General features: G+C 44.3%; 1 protein-coding gene and 1 pseudogene across 2 annotated transcripts; both read right to left on the reverse strand.

Moving 5' to 3' along the window:
* Nucleotides 1-668: 668 nt before the first annotated feature.
* Nucleotides 669-1,522, reverse strand: LOC134612186 (elongation factor 1-alpha 1-like; annotated as a pseudogene).
* A 2,372-nt stretch (nt 1,523-3,894) lies between these two features.
* On the reverse strand, nt 3,895-12,056 carry LOC134612765 (D(4) dopamine receptor-like). Of its 2 annotated transcripts, none has more exons than XM_063457200.1 (3): nt 12,038-12,056; nt 8,707-9,708; nt 3,895-5,497 (listed from the first exon to the last, which is right to left on the reverse strand). In XM_063457200.1, exons 2-3 carry the CDS (start codon nt 9,659-9,661, stop codon nt 5,199-5,201), a joined length of 1,254 nt encoding a protein of 417 aa, XP_063313270.1. In that variant the 5' UTR covers nt 9,662-9,708; nt 12,038-12,056; the 3' UTR covers nt 3,895-5,198. The 2 variants fall into 2 exon arrangements, with proteins under 2 accessions (XP_063313270.1, XP_063313272.1); XM_063457202.1 differs by lacking the exon at nt 12,038-12,056 and adding an exon at nt 11,954-12,030.
* Nucleotides 12,057-25,636: the final 13,580 nt, after the last annotated feature.

Genomic DNA, 25,636 nt, shown 5'->3' on the forward strand with positions numbered 1-25,636 from the left:
GATCCTATGGTCACAGACACCTGGAGGTAGAAATTTGGCACCACCATGTGGGCATGGTCATCTTATAACCTCTTCCCCTTTGAAATGTCCACTGACACACACACACACTCTCGCTGATTGGAGACACATTTGTTGCTTCTTTTTTTTTTATAGAAAAATTACCATTATGTATACGTTTGCTTGTTTCCTGAAACATAACACCAAGTTAATAAACGTAGAAGGATCTTGGCAAGAAATAAAACCTTTGTTTATGATTTTTGAACGTTAATATGTCTTTTTTTTCCCCCCTCATTAACTTTGTTTAGTGGTCTCAAATTTGGTGATTTCGATTTTGGCAAGTTGTTTCCATTTAAAGGTTACTGATTTAAAATACTAATAATTTAAAAACTGCCACAAACATTCCTTTCCTTATAAAGCTTTTATGATGCATTGTTATCATTAACCAGTCTTTTACTATTAAACTTAAAGGGCCAATTGCTACAGACAGTCTTCCACTGCTGGTTAAGACTGAGGTGGTTTGTGACTTGTGCAAGATTAATTTGGTCTTCTGTGATTTCTGGGCTGATTTTGTGACTTTGCCAGCTCCAGCTGCTTTTTTCTCAACGCCTTTGATGACACCAACAGTCTGTCTCATATCATGTATAGAAAAACGTCCAAGTGGAGGATATTCAGCCGCGCTCAACAAACACGAGTTTGCCTGGAACCATTTCTAGTATGGCAAGATCACCAGACTTGAGGAACAGTTTCTTACCAGAATGACGATCAATCTTTCCTGTGCCAATACCACCAATCTAGTACACATCCTGAAGTGGCAGATGGAGGAGTTTGTCTGTGGGAGGCTTGGTGTCAAAATGCAATTAAGAACTTCAAGCAGAGTTCCACTGGCATTTCCTTCCTTGGGACGGCTGATCTTCCATCGCTTGAACCAAGGCATATTGGAGCTGGGCTCAAGCATATTGTCACGAATAGGTATAAAGGCAACGGTGTCTGGATTGTAACCAATCTTCATGATGTATGTGCTGACTTCCTTGCAAATTTCCTTGTATCTATTTTGGCTGTATGGTGGCGCAGTGGAACCCGTTTTATTGACATCAACAATGAGTTACATTACTTCCAAGAGTGTAAGCCAATAGAGCATACTCACAGGTTTGTCCATTCTTTGAGATACTAGCTTCAAACTCTCCTACACCAGCAGAAACGATCAAGACTGCACAGTCAGCCTGAGAAGTACCAGTGATCATGTTTTTGATGAAATCTCTGTGACCAGGAGCATCAATAATGGTAACATAGTATTTGCTGGTCTCAAATTTCCACTGTGAAATATGGTAATACCACGTTCACGCTCAGCCTTCAGCTTCTCCAGAACCCAGGCCCTTTCTTTTCCCATCCCAGCAGATTCCTTCTCGATAGTACCACATTTGTAGATAACATGCCGAGTTAATGTGGATGTCCCAGAATCTACGTGTCCAATGACAACGATTTTGATATGAGTCTTTTCTTTTCCCATTGTGGATTAGATGATGTTTAATAGTTTGCAGACCTGGTGAGAAGAGCACTTTTGTTTTTTTTATAGGTCATATGACATATACACGCACACATTAAATACATTTTTTTAAAGCCTCTCCCTGGGGTCCAGTGTGGATCTGTCCTTTACTCTTGCAGTTCCTCACTTGCACTGTTTAGTATTCCAGCTCCCAGTGGGCATGTGAGGGAGGAGTAAAAAAAACTACAAGATCTGTGCTTCCTCACCACCGAAGTCAGCTGAATGTCTGTCTCCACTTCCACCCCTCCAGCATAGATCAACAGATTAGCACCTGCCGTCCAGTTAATGCCACTTTGGGCCCCTTCGAGAGGGCTCCTCTTTGCACAGTGCACTCCTTGCATCCACCCAGGATCGACCCTGTTTGAAGGTATTCCTTTTGTTGCAGGCTATTTGCAGTGGGTACAGAGTTCATACACTATGGTGTGTGGATAATACAGTAGGTATTGAGTTTGCATATGCATTAATTTTATTAAAGTATATATATTTATGTGTATTTAATTGCAAATAAATAAAACAAACAAAATAGTAAAGCCCAGGGGCAGGGCCACCATGTTAAGGGGAAGCAAGACAAGTTGATGGTGAAACTGGAATTCCCACAGAAATCAGACTATTATCCCTGCATTAAAAAAAAAAAAAAAAAAGCTAGCATGTTGGCACTATCCTAAGCAACAAAGCTTGGTTGAATATGTAATTTATATTTTTATAGTGCGCTATTTTAGAAATTTAACAAGTTTGTACAATGATTTCCTGGTAACGTAACCAAATATATTCCTGTCAATGTATTTTCACGCATTGTTAACATGTGTTTGCGACACTCCTATTAATGTTAATTATATTATCTGTAATTGCGCAACAAAAATAAATAGCGAATGCTCATTTTTCCCCGCACGGTTATATCACTTTAATGTCTTGCATTTTGCCATTAATAACATTCCCAAAAATATCAGAAAAAGATGCAAAAATCTAAAAGGGAGTTAAAGAGGCAGAAAGACTAATTTAAGCTCACTGAAAAAACAAAAACAAAAAAAAACACAATGTATAAAAGAGGTGGGGTGAGAGCGGGTGACAGGGTGGCGACAGTGTTAATGGAATGACAGGGTGAGAGGTGGGGTAACAGGGTCAGAGAGGGGGTGACAGTAAGGAGGAGAAGGGTGGTAACAGTGTTAGTGGAATAACAGCGTGAGAGGTCGGTGACAGTGTTAGTGGGGTGAGGGGGGGGAATGAAATGTACCTTTCTTTTTGATGGATGATTCCCTGGTGGTTCAGTGGCTTCCCCGTGTCCCTGGTGGTCCGGTGGTCTCTCTGGTTTGCAGCTCCGCTATACGCAGAGCTGCAGACCACATGGTGAATGTCTTGTGATCTCCAGTCAGAGCGTTGCCATGGTAACCCACGGCAACTCTCTGATTGGCTGGAGATCGTGAGACACTTCAGTCTGCAGCTCACACCCGGCAGAGCTGCAGACTGAGGCTGGCTGTCCTCCAGGGCAGAACGCGCAGAGAGACCTCGCACCCGGTGGCATAAAGGGCAAGCCACCGGGCCCCCTCCTGTGTTGGGTCCTCGCTCATAGACAGAGGACCTGACATATCAGTCTGCCCTAAGGCGATTTAGGCAGCCGCCTAAATCTCCTAATTAGACAGCTGCCTCTGCCTTATACATAACTGCCATTATGTCATTCAAATAAGTTATTGAAATAGGGCAAGCGGTTTTCACCAAAAATGGTTTAACCCCTTAAGGACCAAACTTCTGGAATAAAAGAGAATCATGACATGTCACACATGTCATGTGTCCTTAAGGGGTTAATCCATAAACACAAGTCAAAAGGTAGGTCATATAAAAAAAAGAATAAGCCATGGCAGTTGAGGAGGGAAGGTTAACAGACTAAACAAATAAAAATAAAATGGACCTTTTGGAGAAATTCAGCCCTCTTAGATGGTCATCTGTAAAACACCTCAATCGTTTGTTAAACTTCACTGTTTTGGAAGCTATCTTTTCGGGATTAATGGCTAAGCAAACAGAGATGGTAAGCCTTCATTGAAGTCAGTAGATAGAAACCAGTTATTGTCTGGTGTTCCCCCAAAACCTTATTAAGAGTCACGATTAACACATACAAAAAAGCCCATTTCCATCCAAGGCCTGAAGCTTTATTTCCATTATTATTGATTTCGCTTTTCTTTATAAACAATATTAATATATACAAACACAGAAAAATACAATAAAAAAAAAACAACGTAAGCTTTAAACAGTGATAAAATATAAAGCAAATCAGGAAAACACTTTAGAACAAACATTTCAACATATTAAATATTTTAAGTTTCATAGCACATGCCTGCCAGATGACCCAGTAATGCCGAACATGGATGCCATATGCAAGCCATAACTTAATGCTCATTGGTTCATTCACTGCAAGAGATCCACAACAGAAATTGTTGCAGCCTCTTCAAAAATGGGTTAAAATCGGATTAACCAACTAGATGTCAGAGGGTGCACAGCACCTTAAAAAAAATAAAAAAATGTTTGTTTTGGCAAATTCAGCCTATTAAATGCAATTTGAATTAAGATATGGTATGCACAGTATCTCAGAACTGCAATTTATAACATGGAGGTGAATGTTCATATTGGAAGGATATTTTGTGTAAATTAATGATCTTCTTTACGGGGTCAAAGTGGGCAAAAATCATTGCTTGACATGAAAAGTGATCCTGTATAGATTCCATAATGTGGGTTTTCCTACATGAATTTATTTGCCACCAAGTATGGCTTAATCTAAAAAGAAACAGTGGAGGTTATGTACAATTCATATTTCTGGGTCTACATTCTACTGCAGCAATTTCCATGGAAACAAATGTAAGGTTTCTATGGATTTACTTTTGAGCTTTGCGCACTTAACCCCCAAAGAATGATGCTTTATTATCTGGAAAGTGCTGCATGCCCCCACAATTTATTTATTTATTTTTTTAAATAGTAAGTTTCCAGTGTGGGATTCCCACTGTATCAAAATCAATCTGAAGAGGGCAGACCTTCCCAAGGCCCTGTGATGCCAAGTCATGTTGAAAAACAAAAAGTAATAAACCCACCATGCATCTGACCACCACACCAACATAACCTCATAATTCTTAACACCAAGACATTTTCACAGATTTAGGATTTGAAGCATATGTTCTTGGTGAAATAGGCCATATTTCAGGTCATTGAATAAAACTGTTGTCAGTACAGTGTAATCAGATGTGAAACGAGGCTGTAGTCCTCAATAAAATATCTCTAACAGATTTCTGTAGTATACCACATTTATGTATCCAAGATAGTACTACCAGAAATAGCAGGGAAAAAAATTAAAATATTTAGGCTTTTTTTGCAAGAGGACATTACTGGCACAGAACAATGCTTCTCTCCTTTACAAACTAGATGCCCGACATGTAATGCACAACACAAAGCATTAGAGCACATCATGCTCCAACGCCATAGCCAGTTTCACCCATATGTTTTGGTCTAATCTTTCATGCACATATTTGGCAAGTTGGCCAATTTACTGTCCATGAGTGGGTGCAACACAGGCTCGTGTTTTAAAGTGCACTACTCATTTTACAAGTGGAACAAATGCAAAATTAAAATCATACAGATGTAACACCATTCAGGTCACTCGCTAGTCATGACACCTTCATAAAAACGTGTCTCCTGACAGATTAAGAAGTATGCACGTTGAAGACACACTGCATGATCTCTCCTGCAATGCCGGAGAGCTGTTGCTCATCCAATGTTCATGGGTACATCTGGTGGGTACAGTCTTTCTGCTTCTTTTACTGTTGCAGCCGCTGCACCAAGGGCACAGTTTTCGGAATTTGTGACGGAAACTCTTGTTGATCCAGAAGTAGACAAAGCAGTTAAGGAAGCCATTGCCACTGGGAAGCCACAAGGCTACAAACTCCACCCATTCCGGTACCCTCTCCTGAGTTATCGCTGAGAAAGAAGGAAAAATAGCTCAAATTCAGTCACAATTCCATAATAAGTGCCACACAATGAAAATCAAATGTTTTCAAAGTCAGTCTTTCTATTAAAAATGCAGAAATAATTAAGCTATACCCAGGAACATTTTGCAAATACTCATTGTCCTAAATTGCTTAAAACAGCAGTCATTTATTCACTACATACTTCCGGATAGGGCTGTTTGATGGATGGATGTTTCCAAAAGCACAAAAAATTAAATATATACAGTACATTATCTAGGTTTATGTAAAAGCACTCTGCATAGGGCATCCTATTTCTTCTCAGCACATGAGCAGCAGTGGTGGGACTAAGGCTGGTTACCCAATCTTTAACCTTCTCTTTCCACCTAGCCAGAAAGAGCAAGAGAAGGCGTAAGTAACCATAGATCCTCCACACTGACTTTATCCGCTCATGGAGTGTAGCTATTGGGATAACATTATAGTTGATTAGGAAGTTTTGTAAGTTTGATTGAGCAGAGCATTCTTCACTTTCAAATATCCATTGACAAGTTGGGACTATAAATGCCAATCATTTTTAGTCTTCCAACCCTCAAGCAGGGGTTGGTTCTGTTGCAGTTGTCCTAGGACTTGCAGATTTTTATATTACATCTAAAACCTTCAATCAACTGGGTGAAAGGAGAGAATGGCCCTGGGTGTACCCCACTTTCTGTATTTTCTTTCTTCCCTCCCCTCAATTTGTGTTTTATTGGGGTTTTGCATACAGAGCATAAAACCAAGTCATTATATGAGAAAGGTGCAGTATCAATATAACAATATAAAAAATTAAAAAAAAACATGACTACTTAATTACTCTACTATTGTAGGGTAAAGGGAGGAAACCTAATCTGCGATATGTTTAATGCTATTTGAGCTTTACGGCATTACTGCTGTAGTGGTCAAAAACTGAGTGGACAGTCACTGGACACAAACTTAACACATGAACGCAAGCACTGTAAATGGCAGGACAATAAGTGCTGTGATTAGTGCGGGAAGCTAGAGTACAACCATTCTAAACAATAGAGTCAGATTTCAATGTCATCCCTATGGTCATGTTGGAAGTAAAAGATGTAAAATGTGGACAGCTTAAAGCTATGGTCTAAACTGCAACCAGTGAATACTGGTCCCTGTGTACAACTCAGAGTCTTGAAGTCCCATCTCCTGAGTTTTTCTGAGATTGCGTCTCTTCCGATCGCATCCTAGGTGTCGAGGATGGATCTGCCCCCAAGTTGACCTTCAGGCTATCCCTAGGCTATAATGTAAACACTGCATTTTCTCTGAAAACACCATGTTTACTGCCAAGAGCATGAAGGGAAGGATTATCCTCATTTTACAAAAAGTACAGATTTCAATAGAAATTAACACTCATAAATTAACCTGGTTACATGCCCCTGACAGTAAGAACAACATTAGAACAAATCCCAAGAAGAGGAAACAATTGCCCAGAGCACCAAGAGAACAAGACTTCTCTTTAAGCATAGGAAAGTGTGTGATTGGACAGCCACAGAAAGTCAGGGCTGGGTTAGGAGGGGATGGCTTGCAAAGAATACAGAAAAGAGTTCTCCAGCTTCTGCATAAAGTTGTAAATCACCCAATGATAAAAATACATAATTAAAAACATTCATTTTTCCTTCAGTGGTTATATCTACTAAGCAGTGATTAAAAATAAAAGTAGTGTTTCTTTTAGCTTGATACATTTTCTAGTTTAGCCTTTGAACTTGCAATTTCCTTTGCAATGCCACTGAATAAAAACACACAGTGCACTTTAAAGTGACACTATAGTCACCAGAATAACTATAGCTTAATGTAGTTCTGGTGAGTATAATCATTGCCTTCAGGCATTTTTATGCAAACACTGCCTTTTCATAGAAAAGGCAGTGTTTACATTGCCCCAAGGGACACCTCCAAGTGACCACTCCTCAGATGGCCACTGGAAGGGCTTCCTGGCTCAGTGCTGCACAGTAGCCGTTCACAGTCTCCACACTCTGCATGGGGATGCTGAATTTTCCTCAGAGAAGCATCGTTTTCAATGCATCTCTATGAGGAGTTGCTGATTGGCCAAGATGGCATTTGGCCCCGCCCCCCTTGCGATTTAGCCATTCCAATGCTTTCACCATGGAAAAGCATTGGATTGGCTAAAAATCGGCACTTCTGATGAAGTCACCAAGGAAGCAGTGCCAGCAGACACAAGCAGCGTTGGAAAGAAGGCGAGTTTTATTTCCTTTTAAGGGAGTTAAGTCACCTAAATGGTGGGTTAAACACTATAGGGTTAGGAATATATGTTTGTGTTCCTGACCGTATAGTGTTCCTTTAACTATAACAAAGCCATGGGTGTCCTTTGCTATACTCTCCACATGAGCCATCTTGACAACAGTGTTGCATGGCAGAACCCTTTATTCTATTGGTTGACAGCATTACATTGTCATGCCTGTAGGTATGTTGAACAGAGGCACAGCTTAGAAATATTAGCTAATAGTTTACTTGTAGCTGTAGTAAACAAAGTATACTGTTGAACAGTTACAACTGTCAGTGCATGCAGGCATTTAAGATCTAATGATTGTTAAATTATTGGCTCAAATTTTAAATAAACACATTTTACAAATGGCATTCAATAATGCCATAGGTTTATGTATTATAAGAACACTATAGGGACAGAAATACAAACTGTCCCTATAGTTACAGTTTATATAGTCGTTTACCCCCACCCCCTTTAAATAGGATAAAAACTCACCTGTATTCCAGCTCTGTGTGGGCCTGACGGCATTTGTCTCTGCCACCACCCAGTTCCTGTAGTAAAGCATTGGATTGGTTGAGATAGTCAATTCGGACAATCACAGCTATGGAGGTAGGGTGGGTGACAAAGCCAAACACTGCGCTGGCCAATCAGAGTTCAGCGCCTCCATGTAGCACTGACCCAGGAAGCAGCTCTAGTGGCTGTCCAAGTGACTGCCACTGGAGGTGTCCCTAGGCAGTAATGTAAACACTACCTTTTCTATTGAATTGCAATGTTTAGATTAAAAAGCCTGCAGGGACATACAGTGCTTTGAGATCTAAATAAAATAGAATATACAGCTTCAGGGTAGAATGTTAAAATTATTTTCAAAGCTCAATAAACTTTATAGACCCATGTAACTACATAAAGCACTTGCACAGACCAGAAGTGAAAAAGATATTGAATGGTCTCACCATTGTATAAGATGGTGACCATACATGGTGTCCAGCACATGTAAAAGACAATCACCACAGGAACCAGCACTCTTGATGCAGCATCTCCCCTTCGCAGGCCTTTGTCTCCATTTTCCGTGGATGGACAAAGGTTTTCATTGATTGTAGCAATTCTAGTTTCTGTTACTCTGCTACATACTGTTGGTAGGTCCAAGGGTGGGCTTCTCCCTGTCCAGCCTATACTCATCCTCCTGCTCTGCTTTCTTGCCACCAGCCAAAGCCTCAGGTTGGCAAAAGTCACTATAGCGGAGCATGGAAAAAATATTACAACTGTTAGAAAAAGGGAGTAAACCACGTTAGTAGCATAGTCTGGATTACAAATAAGTGAGGCCCGAGAAAAATAGACTTGTATAATTCTCCCACCAGGGATAGAGATTGGTAAGAGAAAAATAGGTGGCAGCAACCAGGCTGCAGCAATAAGCAACTTGACCCGATGTCGGCTCATTACTCTGTTGTAGTGCAGTGGAAAGAATACAGCAACGTAACGCTCCAGGCTGATAGTAGCCAATGAATATATAGAAGAGGCAAACACTGAAGAGTTGATAAAAGCCACAATGTGACAGTAGGGTCCAATTGGTGACTCCCCATCATCATATGCCCCAGGTTCTAAGGTTAAGCTTCCATACAAATTCAGAGGTACTACAATCAGGGCGAGCATGACGTCTGTACCAGTCAGAGAAATGAGAATGTAGCGACTATTGCGTGACCAACCGGACACGGATGAGGCAATAACAATCAATACAAATGAATTTCCCAAGATGATCAGGAAACCTAGGACTGTGATGATTCCAACTTTAAGAGCATGGTCTTTTCCAGGCCACCACCATCTGTCAGACAGTAGCTCTTGATCCACCCCAGCGTTGCTTATGTTCCAGGCAGAGACATTGGACAAGGCCTTTATCAAAAATGTCACCATGATGGTTTAATGTCAAATACAGCAAGGGGGAAAGATGGTGTCACTGCCTGTGATGAGGGAGAAGACCACAAATAGTACATTAGTTTATCAAGGGTAACACAATATAGCAGTATTAAGACCATTGTTTTAAGGGCTGATCAACGCAATTCATTTTTAGCATAGTTTTGCACCCCATGATTATGCAGGCCTGGATTTTCCTCCTAACAAAGCAATCAGTTATGGGAAGGGACAGGTCCAGAGTCATACAAGGTTTTGTGAGTGAATTTTAAATTAACTGGATTCAGACTAGGGTAGAACTGTGCGCTCAGTTACCTACATTTAGGTGCTGTCAGAGACTATCATAATAGGGGAGAAGCAATCTAATCTTTTGTGTTATCCACTGTCAGTTTTCCTGATCATGATTCTATTTTATCTGGGGTCTGCTGTGGACCTCCCAGATACTCTCTGACAAGCCAGACACCTATTTGATCCTGCTGTACTTAGAGCCACACAGACAGATTTACATTACTTTGAGCTTGACTAGCTATAAGATATACCCATTCTGTTGCCACTTGGCCAGTACGACTAGGGTTACCTTATTGCATATCTCCCCTGAGATACTGTTTCCACTTCATCAGTATCACTACCTGGCTATTTTGTAATAAGTACACTTTGTACACATTAGATCCAGCAGTTGGTCCTATTTTTATACTTACCATCATCTCCTTTTTTCCCCCATGATTATTATTTTTTCACTTTTTTTGGTGTCTGGGATATTTAGATGTGTTTATCCAATATTGGACAATAACGTTTTTTATTTTCTATGCTTGTGTAAATTAGGCACTATATGCCAATTACCTTTACTTAGTCATTTCCATTAGGGTAATAGGACTGGAACCAGGTGTGCCTCCTTGCAGACCTGTTTTTTTAAGTCCTCTCTATTATCTGGATTCAGATTAAATTTGCTTTTAGAAATATGAGAGATTGGAGAGTTAATTTAATTTTAATACACTAAAATACGTACAGCATTTAGCGTATAAACCTCTGTGGGTAAACTCCATTCTAAGGTTTATTCCTTGAACTGAAATCTAAATTGCAAAGTTTAGGCTAAACTGTCAGAACTGGAAAAACTCTCCAAGTGTGATATAATCAGAACTTTGCTATGTTAGCCTTAAATGTGCAATTCTTTTTTATTTTTTGTTCACTATAATGTGGTGTTCATCGAATAAACCCCTGTGGCTTACTAGGCACTACTTTTAAATGTTGATGTAGAATACAAGAAAAGTGCTGCCCTGTCCTGTGGGACACTTGCTGCAGGAGTCAACTCAATTAAAAGGGGCAAAGTACCATAACCACTATATGTCAAAGTAGTAAATAGATCAGGTACCGGCGATGTTGGTCATTTGGTTAGTTTGACCAAAAATAACAGGGGTTCTGCAGGAACCTGTGGCTCTGCTCATATTAATGCAGAAGTTCCACTTCCATAGCTATTGGCATATATGAATATATTGCTAATTTGGAAATAAAAATGTCTTCATTTGTAATATGCGAGCAAGAGGTCAGGTCAAAAGAGCCTGAGCAATCCCAATTTTGGTCAAACTTCTCAAACAGAACTAGGGGAGCGTGCCTGCAGGTTAATAGTACCAGGACTACTACATCAGCACACAGAGGTTACTTTGCTTAGACCGTCCCCGTTACTTGAGTAACTTTATTTTGTGCAAATCAGAATGAAGAACTGCTGTGTCCTGGAAACCAGGGGAGACTATTCCTGAATTGGGTTTCAATCAGAGCAGGTCAAAGCAGGATTCCAGAAGGAAACTCCAGGCACCTACCTAAAGCCCATAGCGTAGACAGTTTTCTGCCTAGGGCAACATGTGAACTTAATTTTTGAAGCAGGTTATTTAGGCAGCCTATAAAAATCCATACTTTGAGCAGACTTTTAACCTTCGTTATATCATTCCAAAAGTTTAAAGATATCATAAACATTGCAGAACCTTTCGCATGAAAGGGTAAAGGTTAAAAACCATCAAGTATTTTTTTTTCACAGACTTTCCGAAATTAAATCATGTCAAGTCTGACAACTAACCAGGGGGGGTGGTAGGGAAGTAAAAAGCCATCAATACAATGCTTCAAAATGCTCCATACCTAGAACATTGTATTGATTTAAATGTATTTTTTTTTCAAGGGACAGGTATACCATAGAGTTTCTGGTAAAATAAACTAAACTGAGGGAGGCACAATCAATTTACAAATAGAATGGAAATAAATGTAGACATCTTGTACACGCACATAACCACATGTATGTTTACTCACGAAAGAACGAAAGCAAGCAGATTGCATTACAGGTTGTAAATGTGCGGTTTAGATGAGCTCAACAGATTTATCTCATGTTCCTACCTGCAAACCAAAAGCAGTCCGTGCATTAAGGCTTGCCAGCTGTAGGTAATTGCCTTTTATAGAGTAGCCAGCAGGGGCAGCACAGTGACCTAACTGGGCCCAAATTCTAATAGAGTGTAGCAGATAAAATGTTTTCCACAATAGTGGCCAAATTGGCTTTATTTGTGAGTTACAGTGACTGACAGCTCACTTTAGTTAGGGGAGAAAATTTCAGACATGCTAACAGGTTAAGATGTGAAACATAGAGCCATGTAGATATACATATGTCAGAACTGTGCTGGTTAATATGTTGGGCAAGAACCATATTTACTGGTTAACAAAGCGCTCTTTTATGAAGTACTCTATGTCTGTATGCAGGGGAATGGCAATGTTATTGTATTGTTGCAGTGTGTATTGTGTCTATAATGTCATCATTTCTCAACTTGTTTTATGCTATATATGAATCCAGGTTACATATAAGGAACAATTCTAATCACCATAAAAACCATGAAAATGTTCCTGTTGATTGTTCTATGCCTATGATTAATATTTCTTATAATGTAAAGTATCTCATTTCCATTCTTCAGTAGCTTGAAACAAACTTGCTTACAGTGCACTAGACCCACAGATATTTAACAAAACTTTAACATTGGGATTTATTTACTAAACTAGGGGATTGAAAACAGAATTGCAAATCTGAGGCCGAAACTGCTAAAATTGAAGGTTTTTTTCCGACTCAATGCTCTAAGTATATTTTGGTTACAATTTACAAATCTCTGTCAGTTCTCTGCAATTCCCAGTATAGAGTATAAATAAAGCCCTATTGTCTAGGCATGTGCATGGCGAAAACTTTCGGTTCGTTTCGGCATTCCGAAATTCGGGAGTTTCGCATTTCGGAACTTCGGCAACTTCGGCACTTCTGCACTTCGGAACTTCGCCATCTTGGAAATTCGGCAACTTCGGCATTTCGGAACTTCGGCATTTCGGAATTTCGGGACTTCTTTTGCAGCCGCTTTGTAGATAATTCCCTAATTCCCACGGTATTAGGGAGTTATCTACCAAAAGGCTGAAAGACCTAAATGGTCTTTCAGCCAAATTTACTAATACTAAGTAAAAATTACTTAGTATTAGTAAATTTTGCCCCTACTCGCTATACCGCAATTAGGGGCATGTCTAGTAAACAGTGAGCAGCCTGTGGGTCCCCCCTCCCGAGCCACCACCCACGACGTGCAAGTGGGGGCTTTTAAACTAAGGGGGGGACCTATTGCGGCGGGTGGGGGCCCTACAGTAAAATAAGGGGGGGACCTAATGTCCTCCCCCTTGGACCCCACCCCTGAGCAGTGGGTGGGGCCCTAAATACTAATAAGGGGGGGCCTAATGTCCTCCCCCATGGCCCCACCCCTGAGCGGCGGGTGGGGGCCCTAAAAACTTATTGGGGGGACCTTATGTCCTAACCCCTAGCCCCCACCCCTGAGCGGCGGGTGGGGGCCCTAAATACTGATAAGGGGGGGACCTAATGTCCACCCCCCTGGCCCCCACCCCTGAGCGGCGTGTGGGGGCCTAAAATACTAAAAGGGGGGACCTAATGTCCTCCCCCCTGGCCCCCACCCCTGAGCGGTGGGTGGGGGCCTTAAATTATAATAAGGGGGGATCCTAATGTCCTCCCCCTGGCCCCCACCCCTGAGCGGCGGGTGGGGGCCCTAAAAACTAATTTGGGGGGGACCTAATGTCCTCCCCCCTGGCCCCCACCCCTGAGCGGCAGGTGGGGGCCCTAAATACTAATAAGGGGGGGACCTAATGTCCACCCCCCTGGCCACAACCCCTGAGCGGCGGGTGGGGCCTTAAATACTAATAAGGGGGGGACCTAATGTCCTCCCCCCTGGCCCCCAACCCTGAGCGGCAGGTGGGGCCCTAAATTGGAATATGTGGTGGGACCTAATGTCCTCCCCCCCTGGCCCCCACCCCTGAGCGGTGGGTGGGGGCCCTAAATACTAATAAGGGGGGAACCTAATGTCCTCCCCCCTGACCCCCAGGGGGGAGGGGGCCCCGTGGGTGGGGGCCCTAAATACTAATAAGGGGGGCCTAATGTCCTCCCCCATGGCCCCACCCCTGAGCGGCGGGTGGGGGCCCTAAATACTAATAAGGGGGGGACCTAATGTCCACCCCCCTGGCCCCCACCCCTGAGCGGTGGGTGGGGGCCCTAAATTATAATAAGGGGGGAACCTAATGTCCTCCCCCCTGGCCCCCACCCCTGAGTGGTGGGTGGGGGCCCTAAAAACTAATTAGGGGGGGACCTAATGTCCTCCCCCCTGGCCCCCACCCCTAAGCAGCGGGTGGGGGCCCTAAATACTAATAAGGGGGGAGACCTAATGTTCTCCCCCCCCCCCGGCCCCCCACCCCTGAGCGGCGGGTGGGGGCCCTAAATACTAATAAGGGGGGGGACCTAATTCCCTCCCCCCTGGCCCCCACCCCTGAGCAGTGTGTGGGGGCCCTAAATTATAATAAGGGGGGACCTAATGTCCTTCCCCCTGCCCCCCACCCCTGAGCGGTGTGTGGGGGCCCTAAATACTAATAAGGGGGGGTACCTATTGTCCTCCCCCCCGACCCCCACTCCTGAGCGGCGGGTGGGGGCCCTAAAAATATTTTTTACCCTCCCCCAGGTGACTTGGGGTCCCCAAATCCCTAGTCACCCCCTCCCCCCCAAAAGAAAATTAACCCCCTACCTACACCCCTCATCCTAAAAATAATGAGGGGGGGACCTTTAACTAAGTATCTGTAAAAAAAAAAAAAAAACTGGAGGCCGGGGCACCGGGGAGGGGGAGAACAAGGAGGCCGACGGGAAGGCTTACATACCCATATGGGCTACTGTCCCATGGCTCCCACACCTTGAGAAACACTTTTGTGGAACCCCTCACTCTGGCCGTCAGGTCGTCCATCAAGTGGATCTCTTTGATCCGATTTATTACGCTTACTACATGAGGCATTTCCTGTTTCAACCATGTGTATGCTATAGCACGTCTTGCCGCTAATGTGATTTTGTGTATCAACTGTTGTTTTCATAAAAGGTCCGTCTGGACCACGTCATAACCCTGGCCGTGTCATCAAGGAGTAAGTTTCGAATGGCATGTCTCACTTCCTCAACCCTCTGTAGGGTGTCCTTGTCGTGGTTTGATTGATGTCTTTGCTCTAGTTTTTTAAGGTCTGTCAGGAGTCCTTCTAGCGTTTTTACTTTGCGCTTTTTCTTTGTGGTCGTTAAGTGAATGAGTGAACCCCTTATAACTGTCTTGTGGGCTGCCCATATGGTGCTGACTTGTAAGTCGGGGGAGGTGTTAGTGTCAAAGTAGTCCCTTATCTCCATTTGGATCTGTGTTGTAATGTCATTGTCATGTAGCAGAGACGCGTTAAGCCTCCACGACCATGGGGACGCTAAGCAGAGGTTCCCAAGGGTAACCGCCACGTCAGCATGGTCTGACCACGTAATGGATCCCACAGAGGAACCCGTGATGCGGGAGAGACAGGCGTCGTTAGCTAGACAGAAGTCTATCCTGGAATATGTCCCATGTAGGGACAAATAGTAAGTGTAGTCTACCTCGCTCGGATGATGTGCCCTCCAGACATCCACAAGGCCCGCGTCCTTCATAAATCCGTACAGTAGTTTATCTTGTCCCCCCCCTTCCATGTTACCTGGGTGCACTTGTATCTACTGCGGGACTCAGCGCAGCGTTAAAGTCCCCGCAAACTAAAGTCATTCCATGTGGCAGTGACTGAACTTTAGATCGCAGTGCGTCCCAGAATCCATGGTTTGGCTGGTTCGGTGCGAACACTTTGATCAGATGGATTGCATGGGATTACAGCTTCCCAGACACTATGACATATTGTCCCTCTACGTCTGACTTAGTCGAGGTAATTTGCAATGGGCAGCTATTCCTAACTAAAATCGCCACCCCATTACGGTGCACACGAAACTCTTGTGTAACCCAGTAAGTATGGTCCCTCAACTGGAATTGTATATGTTTTGGTAGATGCGTTTCTTGCACAATGTCACGATTCGGGGAACCCAACACGCTTACACACACACACAGAAAAGGTGCTGTACCGGACCTTAGAGTGGCCGGGCTAAGCACACACAGAATAGTCAGGAGACAAGCCGAGTAAGGGGAACTAGAAGACAGAATAACGAGAAACAAGCCAAGGTCAAAGGGTAGGAAGAAGTCACAATGTCACAAAGTCAGATTAACAAGCTGACAACTCCCAAAATGGTGTTATTCGGGGACAGTCCCACCAGAGGTGTCTGATCGTGCCTCCTGCTTCCCCGCATCTCCAACAGGTGTTGGGTACTGTGGGGAACACCCTGTGGAGATAGTCAGGTGTACGATACAAGGAAGAAAGGAGTTTGTAGTTGTTTTCCTGGTACCTGGTGCTTATTGAACTTTTATGGGCCAAAATCAGGATTTTCTCCCATAGCGCATCAGTGATAGTTTTTCCTAGGATGTTTTCCCAGGTTCGTTTGAATGTATGATTGTTCTCCAGGTGTCCAGTGAGTAGATGTTGGTAGAGCAAGGAGACCGCTCCATCAAGGTAAGTTTTGTCGCTGCATAATCTTTTAAACCAGGTGAGTTTCCTATGTATGGCTGCTTTGTTCGGTATCGTATGATAGAAGTGTTGTAGCTGCGTGTATCTGTATGTGTGAAGGTGTGTCGGTGTGGTGCCGTCGAGGAGTTCTGTGAGTGGTCGTAGTCCAGCGTCCCGGAGGACCTTGTGGATGGGATGAAGTCTCCATCCCCCAGTAAGCCTCACACTCTTGGGGGCAGTACGTAACCAGAAGACACAAGTTCAGTAGCAATACTATAAAGCAAAGACCATAACAGGGCAGGGAGGAACAGGAAAGGTAAGTATTTAAACCATCAGGTTAATTCTGATTGGATAATTTCCAATCAGAATTAACAATCACACGTGGGAGATATCTAAACCTCCCACTGTGATTGAGCCTTTAAAGCCGGGTCAGGTGACTGATCCCAGCGTGTTATATCTTGGGCGGTCTCCCAGCGTGCAGCGTCATGCATGCTGCCGCTGGGGGACGTGGAGGAAAACGCGGGCGGCATCCGAGGCTGGAGGGATGCCGCTCGCCGAATCCACGTGGAGGAGGGGGCCGCGGACGGCTGGAGGGTGAGTACTGCGAGCGGAGTGAAGCCTCCCCTCGCAGCCTTCCGCACGATCCCGACACACAAAAGCAATGTCCGCTTTCATTCTTTTCAACTCCAGGAACATAAGTTGCCGTTTGGCGGGTGCATTCAGAACCTTTACGTTCAGTGAAGTAATATTAACCGCCATTGGTCTAGTTTGAGAATCTCGCTATAAGGTACTCTCGGCCACGCCCCACGTGGAGCGGCGAAACTGCCGCAGGTGCATCTGCACCGGGGCCCATCAGGTAGCCCAAGCATTTAGGGCCACCCGATGGGCCCTATATCTTCAGGGGCCCAGTCAGCGCTGCGGCCGGGTAATTGCGCGACCGGGCCCATTTTTAAAAAATTTGCGGTTGCACCGCAAGGGCTGCTGGGAGGAAGTGATGGCCGTTCACTTTCTCCCAGCTTACTCCGCGCGGGGGGAGAGGACGGAGAGCGGGGGAGAGGGAGAGCAGAGGACACCAGAGGCATCCACTCCCATTATCCCCAGCCACCCTCCTTCAACTTAAAGGTAAGAGGAGGGTGGCTGATAAATGAAGTGTGTGTGTGTGTGTGTGTATGTATTTGTCTGCAAGTATGTATGTGTCTATGTCAGTATGCATGTATGTCTGTGTGTGTGTCTGTATGTATGTGTGTATGTGTCTATCTGTATGTGTGTGTGTATGTCAGTATGTATATATGTCTGTATGTATGCCTGTCAGTATGTATGTGTGTATCAGTATGTATGTGTGTATGTATGTCAGCATGCATGTATGTGTCTATCTGTATGTGTGTGTGTATATCAGTATATATATGTCTGTATGTATGTCTGTCAGTATGTATGTCTGTGTCAGTATGTATATATGTCTGTGTGTGTGTCAGTATGTATGTGTGTATGTATGTCAGTATGCATGTATGTCTGTGTGTGTGTGTGTGTCTGTATGTATGTGTGTATCTGTATGTGTGTGTGTATATATGTATGTATGTATGTATGTATGTATGTCTCTGTGTATGTGTCTATCTGTATGTGTGTGTGTCAGTATATATATATATATATATATATATATATATATATATATATATGTCTGTATGTATGTCTGTCAGTATGTATGTCTGTGTGTGTGTCAGTATGTATACGGGGAGTGCAGAATTATTAGGCAAATGAGTATTTTGACCACATCATCCTCTTTATGCATGTTGTCTTACTCAAGCTGTATAGGCTCGAAAGCCTACTACCAATTAAGCATATTAGGTGATGTGCATCTCTGTAATGAGAAGGGGTGTGGTCTAATGACATCAACACCCTATATCAACACCCTATTATTAGGCAACTTCCTTTCCTTTGGCAAAATGGGTCAAAAGAAGGACTTGACAGGCTCAGAAAAGTCAAAAATAGTGAGATATCTTGCAGAGGGATGCAGCACTCTTAAAATTGCAAAGCTTCTGAAGCGTGATCATCGAACAATCAAGCGTTTCATTCAAAATAGTCAACAGGGTCGCAAGAAGCGTGTGGAGAAACCAAGGCGCAAAATAACTGCCCATGAACTGAGAAAAGTCAAGCGTGCAGCTGCCAAGATGCCACTTGCCACCAGTTTGGCCATATTTCAGAGCTGCAACATCACTGGAGTGCCCAAAAGCACAAGGTGTGCAATACTCAGAGACATGGCCAAGGTAAGAAAGGCTGAAAGACGACCACCACTGAACAAGACACACAAGCTGAAACGTCAAGACTGGGCCAAGAAATATCTCAAGACTGATTTTTCTAAGGTTTTATGGACTGATGAAATGAGAGTGAGTCTTGATGGGCCAGATGGATGGGCCCGTGGCTGGATTGGTAAAGGGCAGAGAGCTCCAGTCCGACTCAGACGCCAGCGAGGTGGAGGTGGAGTACTGGTTTGGGCTGGTATCATCAAAGATGAGCTTGTGGGGCCTTTTCGGGTTGAGGATGGAGTCAAGCTCAACTCCCAGTCCTACTGCCAGTTTCTGGAAGACATCTTCTTCAAGCAGTGGTACAGGAAGAAGTCTGCATCCTTCAAGAAAAACATGATTTTCATGCAGGACAATGCTCCATCACACGCGTCCAAGTACTCCACAGCGTGGCTGGCAAGAAAGGGTATAAAAGAAGAAAATCTAATGACATGGCCTCCTTGTTCACCTGATCTGAACCCCATTGAGAACCTGTGGTCCATCATCAAATGTGAGATTTACAAGGAGGGAAAACAGTACACCTCTCTGAACAGTGTCTGGGAGGCTGTGGTTGCTGCTGCACGCAATGTTGATGGTGAACAGATCAAAACACTGACAGAATCCATGGATGGCAGGCTTTTGAGTGTCCTTTCAAAGAAAGGTGGCTATATTGGTCACTGATTTGTTTTTGTTTTGTTTTTGAATGTCAGAAATGTATATTTGTGAATGTTGAGATGTTATATTGGTTTCACTGGTAAAAATAAATAATTGAAATGGGTATATATTTGTTTTTTGTTAAGTTGCCTAATAATTATGCACAGTAATAGTCACCTGTACACACAGATATCCCCCTAAAATAGCTATAACTAAAAACAAACTAAAAACTACTTCCAAAAATATTCAGCTTTGATATTAATTAGTTTTTTGGGTTCATTGAGAACATGGTTGTTGTTCAATAATAAAATTAATCCTCAAAAATACAACTTGCCTAATAATTCTGCACTCCCTGTATATGTCTATGTGTGTGTCAGTATGTATGTGTGTATGTATGTCAGTATGCATGTATGTCTGTATGTATGTGTCTAGCTGTATGTGTGTGTGTATGTCAGTATGTATATATGTCTGTATGTATGCATGTCTGTGTGTATCAGTATGTATGTGTGTATGTATGTCAGCATGCATGTATGTGTCTATCTGTATGTGTGTGTGTATATCAGTATATATATGTCTGTATGTATGTCTGTCAGTATGTATGTCTGTGTGTGTGTGTCAGTATGTATGTATGTCAGTATGCATGTATGTCTGTGTGTGTGTGTGTATGTATATATGTATGTCTATCTGTATGTGTGTGTGTCAGTATATATATATCTGTATGTATGTCTGTCAGTATGTATGTCTGTGTGTGTGTCAGTATGCATGTATGTATGTGTGTATGTCTCTGTGTATGTGTGTATGTATGTCAGTATGCATGTATGTCTGTGTGTGTGTCTGTATGTATGTGTGTATGTGTCTATCTGTATGTGTGTGTGTATGTCAGTATGTATATATGTCTGCATGTATGTATGTTTGTCAGTATGTATGTCTGTGTGTTTGTCAGTATGTATGTCAGTATGCATGTTTGTCTGTGTGTATGTATATATGTATGTCTATCTGTATGTGTGTGTGTCAGTATATATATATCTGTATGTATGTCTGTCAGTATGTATGTCTGTGTGTGTGTCAGTATGCATGTATGTATGTGTGTATGTCTCTGTGTATGTGTGTATGTATGTATGTCAGTATGCATGTATGTCTGTGTGTGTGTCTGTATGTATGTGTGTATGTGTCTATCTGTATGTGTGTGTGTATGTCAGTATGTATATATGTCTGCATGTATGTATGTTTGTCAGTATGTATGTCTGTGTGTTTGTCAGTATGTATGTCAGTATGCATGTTTGTCTGTGTGTATGTCTGTATGTATGTATATGTATGTGTGTGTGTGTGTGTGTGTGTATGGCAGTATATATATATATATATATATATGTCTGTATGTATGTATGTATGTATGTCTGTGTGTGTTTCAGTATGTCTGTGTGTCAGTATGTATATATGTCTGTGTGTGTGTCAGTTTGTATGTGTGTCTGTATGTATGTGTGTATGTGCCTAAGTAAGTATGTATATATGTCTGTATGTATGTCTGTTTGTCAGTATGTATGTTTGTGTGTATGTCAGTATGCATGTATGTCTGTGTGTATGTGTGTATGTGTATATCTGTTTGTGTGTGTAAGTCAGTATATATATATATATATATATATATATATATATATGTATGTCTGTCAGTATGTATGTCTGTGTGTGTGTGTGTCAGTATGCATATATGTCTGTGTGTGTGTCAGTATGTATGTGTGTATGTATGTCAGTATGTATGTCTGTGTGTGTGTGTCTGTATGTTTGTGTGTATGTCAGTATGTATATAAATCTGTATGTATGTCTGTTTGTCAGTCTGTTTGTCAGTATGTATGTCTGTGTGTATGTCTGTGTGTGTGTGTCAGCATGTATATATGTCTGTGTGTATGTCAGTATGTATATGTCAGTATGTATGTGTGTATGTATGTCAGTATGCATGTATGTCTGTGTGCAGGGGCGGACTGACCGGTCGGGCACTTCGGACATGGTCCGAGGGCCCGGCCGGGAGGGGGGCCCGCCATCAGGGGGCCCGCCCGCCCCTTTAAATGCTGCAGCCGCCTGAGCGCTCTCTTAAGAGCCTCAGGCGTCTGCAGCTTCTCACCTCCCCTCCCCTGTAGCTGTGCGGTCCGCGGTGCCCGGCCGGAGTGATAGGAAGGTGCTCAGTGTGCACCTTCCTGTCAGTCCGGCCGGGTACAGGAAACAGAAACTTCTGTTCCGCGCGGAACAGGAGTTTCTGTTTCCTGTACCCGGCCGGACTGACAGGAAGGTGCACACTCAGTGTGCACCTTCCTATCACTCCGGCCGGCACCGCGGACCGCACAGCAGCTCGGCCATGCTACAGGTGGGGGTGGTGGGGGCAAAAAGAGAAGGGAAGGGGAGGGGGGTCAAAAAGAGAAGGGGAGGGGAGGGGGCAAAAAGAGGAGGGGAGAGGGGGGCAAAAAGAGGAGGGGAGGGGAGGGAAGGGGGGCAAAAAGAGGAGGGGAGGGGGGGGCAAAAAGAGGAGGGGAGGGGGGCAAAAAGAGGAGGGGAGGGGGGCAAAAAGAGGAGGGGAGGGGGGGGCAAAAAGAGGAGGGGAGGGGGGGCAAAAAGAGGAGGGGGCAAAAAGAGGAGGGGAGGGGGGCAAAAAGAGGAGGGGAGGGGGGCAAAAAGAGGAGGGGAGGGGGGCAAAAAGAGGAGGGGAGGGGGGGCAAAAAGAGGAGGGGAGGGGGGGCAAAAAGAGGAGGGGAGGGGGGGCAAAAAGAGAGAGGGAGGGGAGGGAGGGAGGGGAGGGAGTAAAAAGAAAGGGGGGTAAAAAGAGGGAGGGGGTAAGAAGAGGGAGGGGGGTAAGAAGAGAGAGGGGGGTAAGAAGAGAGAGGGAGGGGGGTAAGAAGAGAGAGTGAGGGGGTAAGAAGAGAGGGGGGTAAGAAGAGAGGGGGGAGTAAGAAGAGAGAGAGGGGGGTAAGAAGAGAGAGGGGGGGAGTAAGAAGAGAGGGGGAGTAAGAAGAGGGGGAAGGGGGTAAGAAGAGGTGGAGGGGGGAGTAAGAAGAGGGGAGGGGAGTAAGAAGAGGGGGAGGGGGGTAAGAAGAGAGGGGCGGGAGTAAGAAGGGGTAAGAAGAGGGGGAGGGGGGAGTAAGAAGAGGGGGAGGGGGGAGTAAGAAGAGGGAGGAGTAAGAAGAGGTGGGAGTAAGAAGAGGGGGAGGGGGGTAAGAAGAGGGGTAGGGGGGAGTAAGAGGAGGGCAATTGCCCCCTCCCCTGTCCGCAGGCACCGTGCGGGCAGCCGGCAGGGGAGGGAGGAAGAGAGGACCCGGGAGCTCAGCCTGCAGCTCCTCTGGGTCCTTCTTGCGCGAGCACAGATCGTTGCCGTGGTTACCACGGCAACGTTACGGCTCTGGCGAAAGTAAACTCATGCCCTGGAGCTACGGGCTAGAGTTCACTCTCAACACTGTGACCACCAGGGATTCCTGGTGGTTGCAGTGGTGAGAGTGAACTCTAGCCCCATAAACACACTACCCCCACACACCATACACATTCACACACTGCCCCCCATACACACACACTGCCCCCACACACACCATACACATTTACACACATTGCCTCACACGCACACACATACACTGCCCACCCATACACACACAGCCCCCCATACTAACATTGCCACACACATACACAGCCCCCTCATACACACATTGCCCCACACACCCTACACATTCACACACTACACCCCCTCACACACACTACACCCCCTCACACACACTGAACCTTTCACACACACTGCACCCCTTACACATTGCACCACTGCTCCTATACCCTACAACAGCCTCATATCCCAGCAGACCCCAGGTAAGTTGTCAAACTGTTCTTAAACGGTTTGACTACTTACTCGGGGAGGGGGGCCCGGCCCTCCTGGAACCATAACGACTACACAGAGCAGTAGTGGTTATTGTGCATGGATTATTTCTTTAAATAATCTCCAAGTGCCCCAGTAGCCAGCAAGCCAGCCAGCCCACAGGCCAGCCAGCCAGCCCACAGGCCGGCCAGCCAGCCAGCCAGCCCATAGGCTGGCCAGTAGCCAGCCAGCCAGCCCACAGGCCACCAGTTAGGCTTACAGCCAGCAAGCCCACAGCCTGCCAACCGCAGCCAGCAAGCCACAGCCTGCCAGCCAGCAAGCCACAGCCAGCAAGCCAACAGCCTGCTAGCCGCAGCCAGCAAGCCCACAGCCTGCCGGCAGTAGCCAGCAAGCCCACAGCCTGCCAGCAAGCCCACAGCCTGCCAGCCGCAGCCAGTAAGCCCACAGCCTTCCAGCAAGCCCACAGACTGCCAGCCAACAACAGTAATTAAGGTAAGAGGAGCCAACTTGGCCTAGGTATCAGCGAGCTATGTTGTGTTGCTATATTGTGAATAGGAACCAGAGTGTTGGAGAGACCCCCCTCCAGGCCCCATTAGACTCCATTGTAGTCTCTAATGGGACCTGGAGGAAATTCTTTATAACACACTCTCTAAAGGACACTGAGATAGCCTCTGCTAGAATACTCCCCCCCTCCATGGCCCATTAGCCCTCAATTGTAGTCTCTATTGGGGCCTGGAGGCAACTGTTTCCAGCAGGGACACTGAGATGGCCTCTGTTAGAAAGACCCCCTTCCAAGCCTATTGGACTCCATTGTAGTCTCTAATAGGGCCTGGAGGGGATTCTTTCTAACACACTCTCTAAAGGACACTGAGATAGCCTCTGCTAGAAAGACCCCCCTCCATGGCCCATTAGCCCTCAATTGTAGTCTCTACTGGGGCCTTGAAGGGATTATTGCACTTTTGTTCCTTGTGTCTAAAGATTGTGTAGGGTGTGGATGGAGGCAGGACATGGGTGGCGCTTGCTGCGGAGTATGGGTGGGGCCTGTAAGGGGGCCCTTGATGTATTTTGCCCGGGGGCCCTGAGGGTTCTCAGTCCGCCCCTGTCTGTGTGTGTATGTCAGTATGTCTGTATGTATGTGTGTATGTCAGTATGTATATATGTCTGTTTGTCAATATGTATGTCTGTGTGTATGTCAGTATGTATGTGTGTATGTATGTCAGTATGCATGTATGTCTGTATGTATGTATGTGTCTATCTGTATGTGTGTGTGTGTGTATGTCAGTATACAAATATGTCTGTATGTTAGTATCTATGTCTGTGTTTGTGTCAGTATGAATATATGTGTGTGTGTGTGTCAGTGTGTATGTATGTATGTCAGTATGCCTGTATGTCTTTGTGTATGTGTCTATCTGTATGTGTGTGTGTGTGTGTATGTCAGTATACAAATATGTCTGTATGTATGTATGTCTGTGTTTGTGTCAGTATGTATGTGTGTATGTATGTCAGTATGCCTGTATGTCTTTGTGTATGTCTGTATGTATGTGTGTATGTCTGTGTGTGTATGTATGTATATATATATATCTATCAGTATGTATGTCAGTATGCATGTATGTCTGTGTGTGTATGTGTCAGTATGTCTGTATGTATCTGTGTGTGTATGTATGTATATCAGTATGTATGTGTATGTATGCTGTGACGGTAGTAGAAAATATCCCCGTCAAGCATTCCCTTCTTCCCATAAAAGTAAAATCACCCAATATTCCACAAGTAGAAATATCCCTGGAATCGCCGAATAATCCACACATGAGCCAAAACTTAATGCTGGAACAAGACTGATTTACTGGCACACAGAACTCACAATTTATGCAACACAAAACTCCTCCTCTGGGCCAGGCTAGATAATTGAGTTTTAGCAATATACATAGCTCAATTATCTGCTGGCCAGAACATTTACAGTTTAACATACTTTTTACCTAACATTCATAACTCTAAAACCATACATAGTGAATCACATTCTTTCCAGGTACTGTTTGTTCTTCCCATTCTTCCTTTGCTATATCTAATAGACCCCTTGGGTGTCTACCATAAAGGAGCTCAAAAGGGGAAAACCCTACAGAAGATTGGGGAACCTCCCGAATAGCAAACAGCAAGTATGGTAAGAGAGTGTCCCAATTTTTCCCATCTCGACCTACAACCTTGCGCAACATGTGTTTTAGGGTTCTATTGAATCTTTCTACTAAGCCATCGGTTTGAGGATGGTACACTGATGTCCTCAAGGCT

Source organism: Pelobates fuscus, chromosome 5 (genome assembly GCF_036172605.1).
Source record: "Pelobates fuscus isolate aPelFus1 chromosome 5, aPelFus1.pri, whole genome shotgun sequence".
Taxonomy (NCBI): domain Eukaryota; kingdom Metazoa; phylum Chordata; class Amphibia; order Anura; family Pelobatidae; genus Pelobates; species Pelobates fuscus.

Bases quoted from the DNA above. Each gene is read 5' to 3' on its own strand.
- LOC134612765 (XM_063457200.1), bottom strand. From the start codon at position 9,661: ATGGTGACATTTTTGATAAAGGCCTTGTCCAATGTCTCTGCCTGGAAC. The intron at 5,498-8,706 runs GTGAGACCATTC...CTTCTTTCTCAG, and splicing joins GGTCACCATCTTATACAATG to CGATAACTCAGGAGAGGGTA.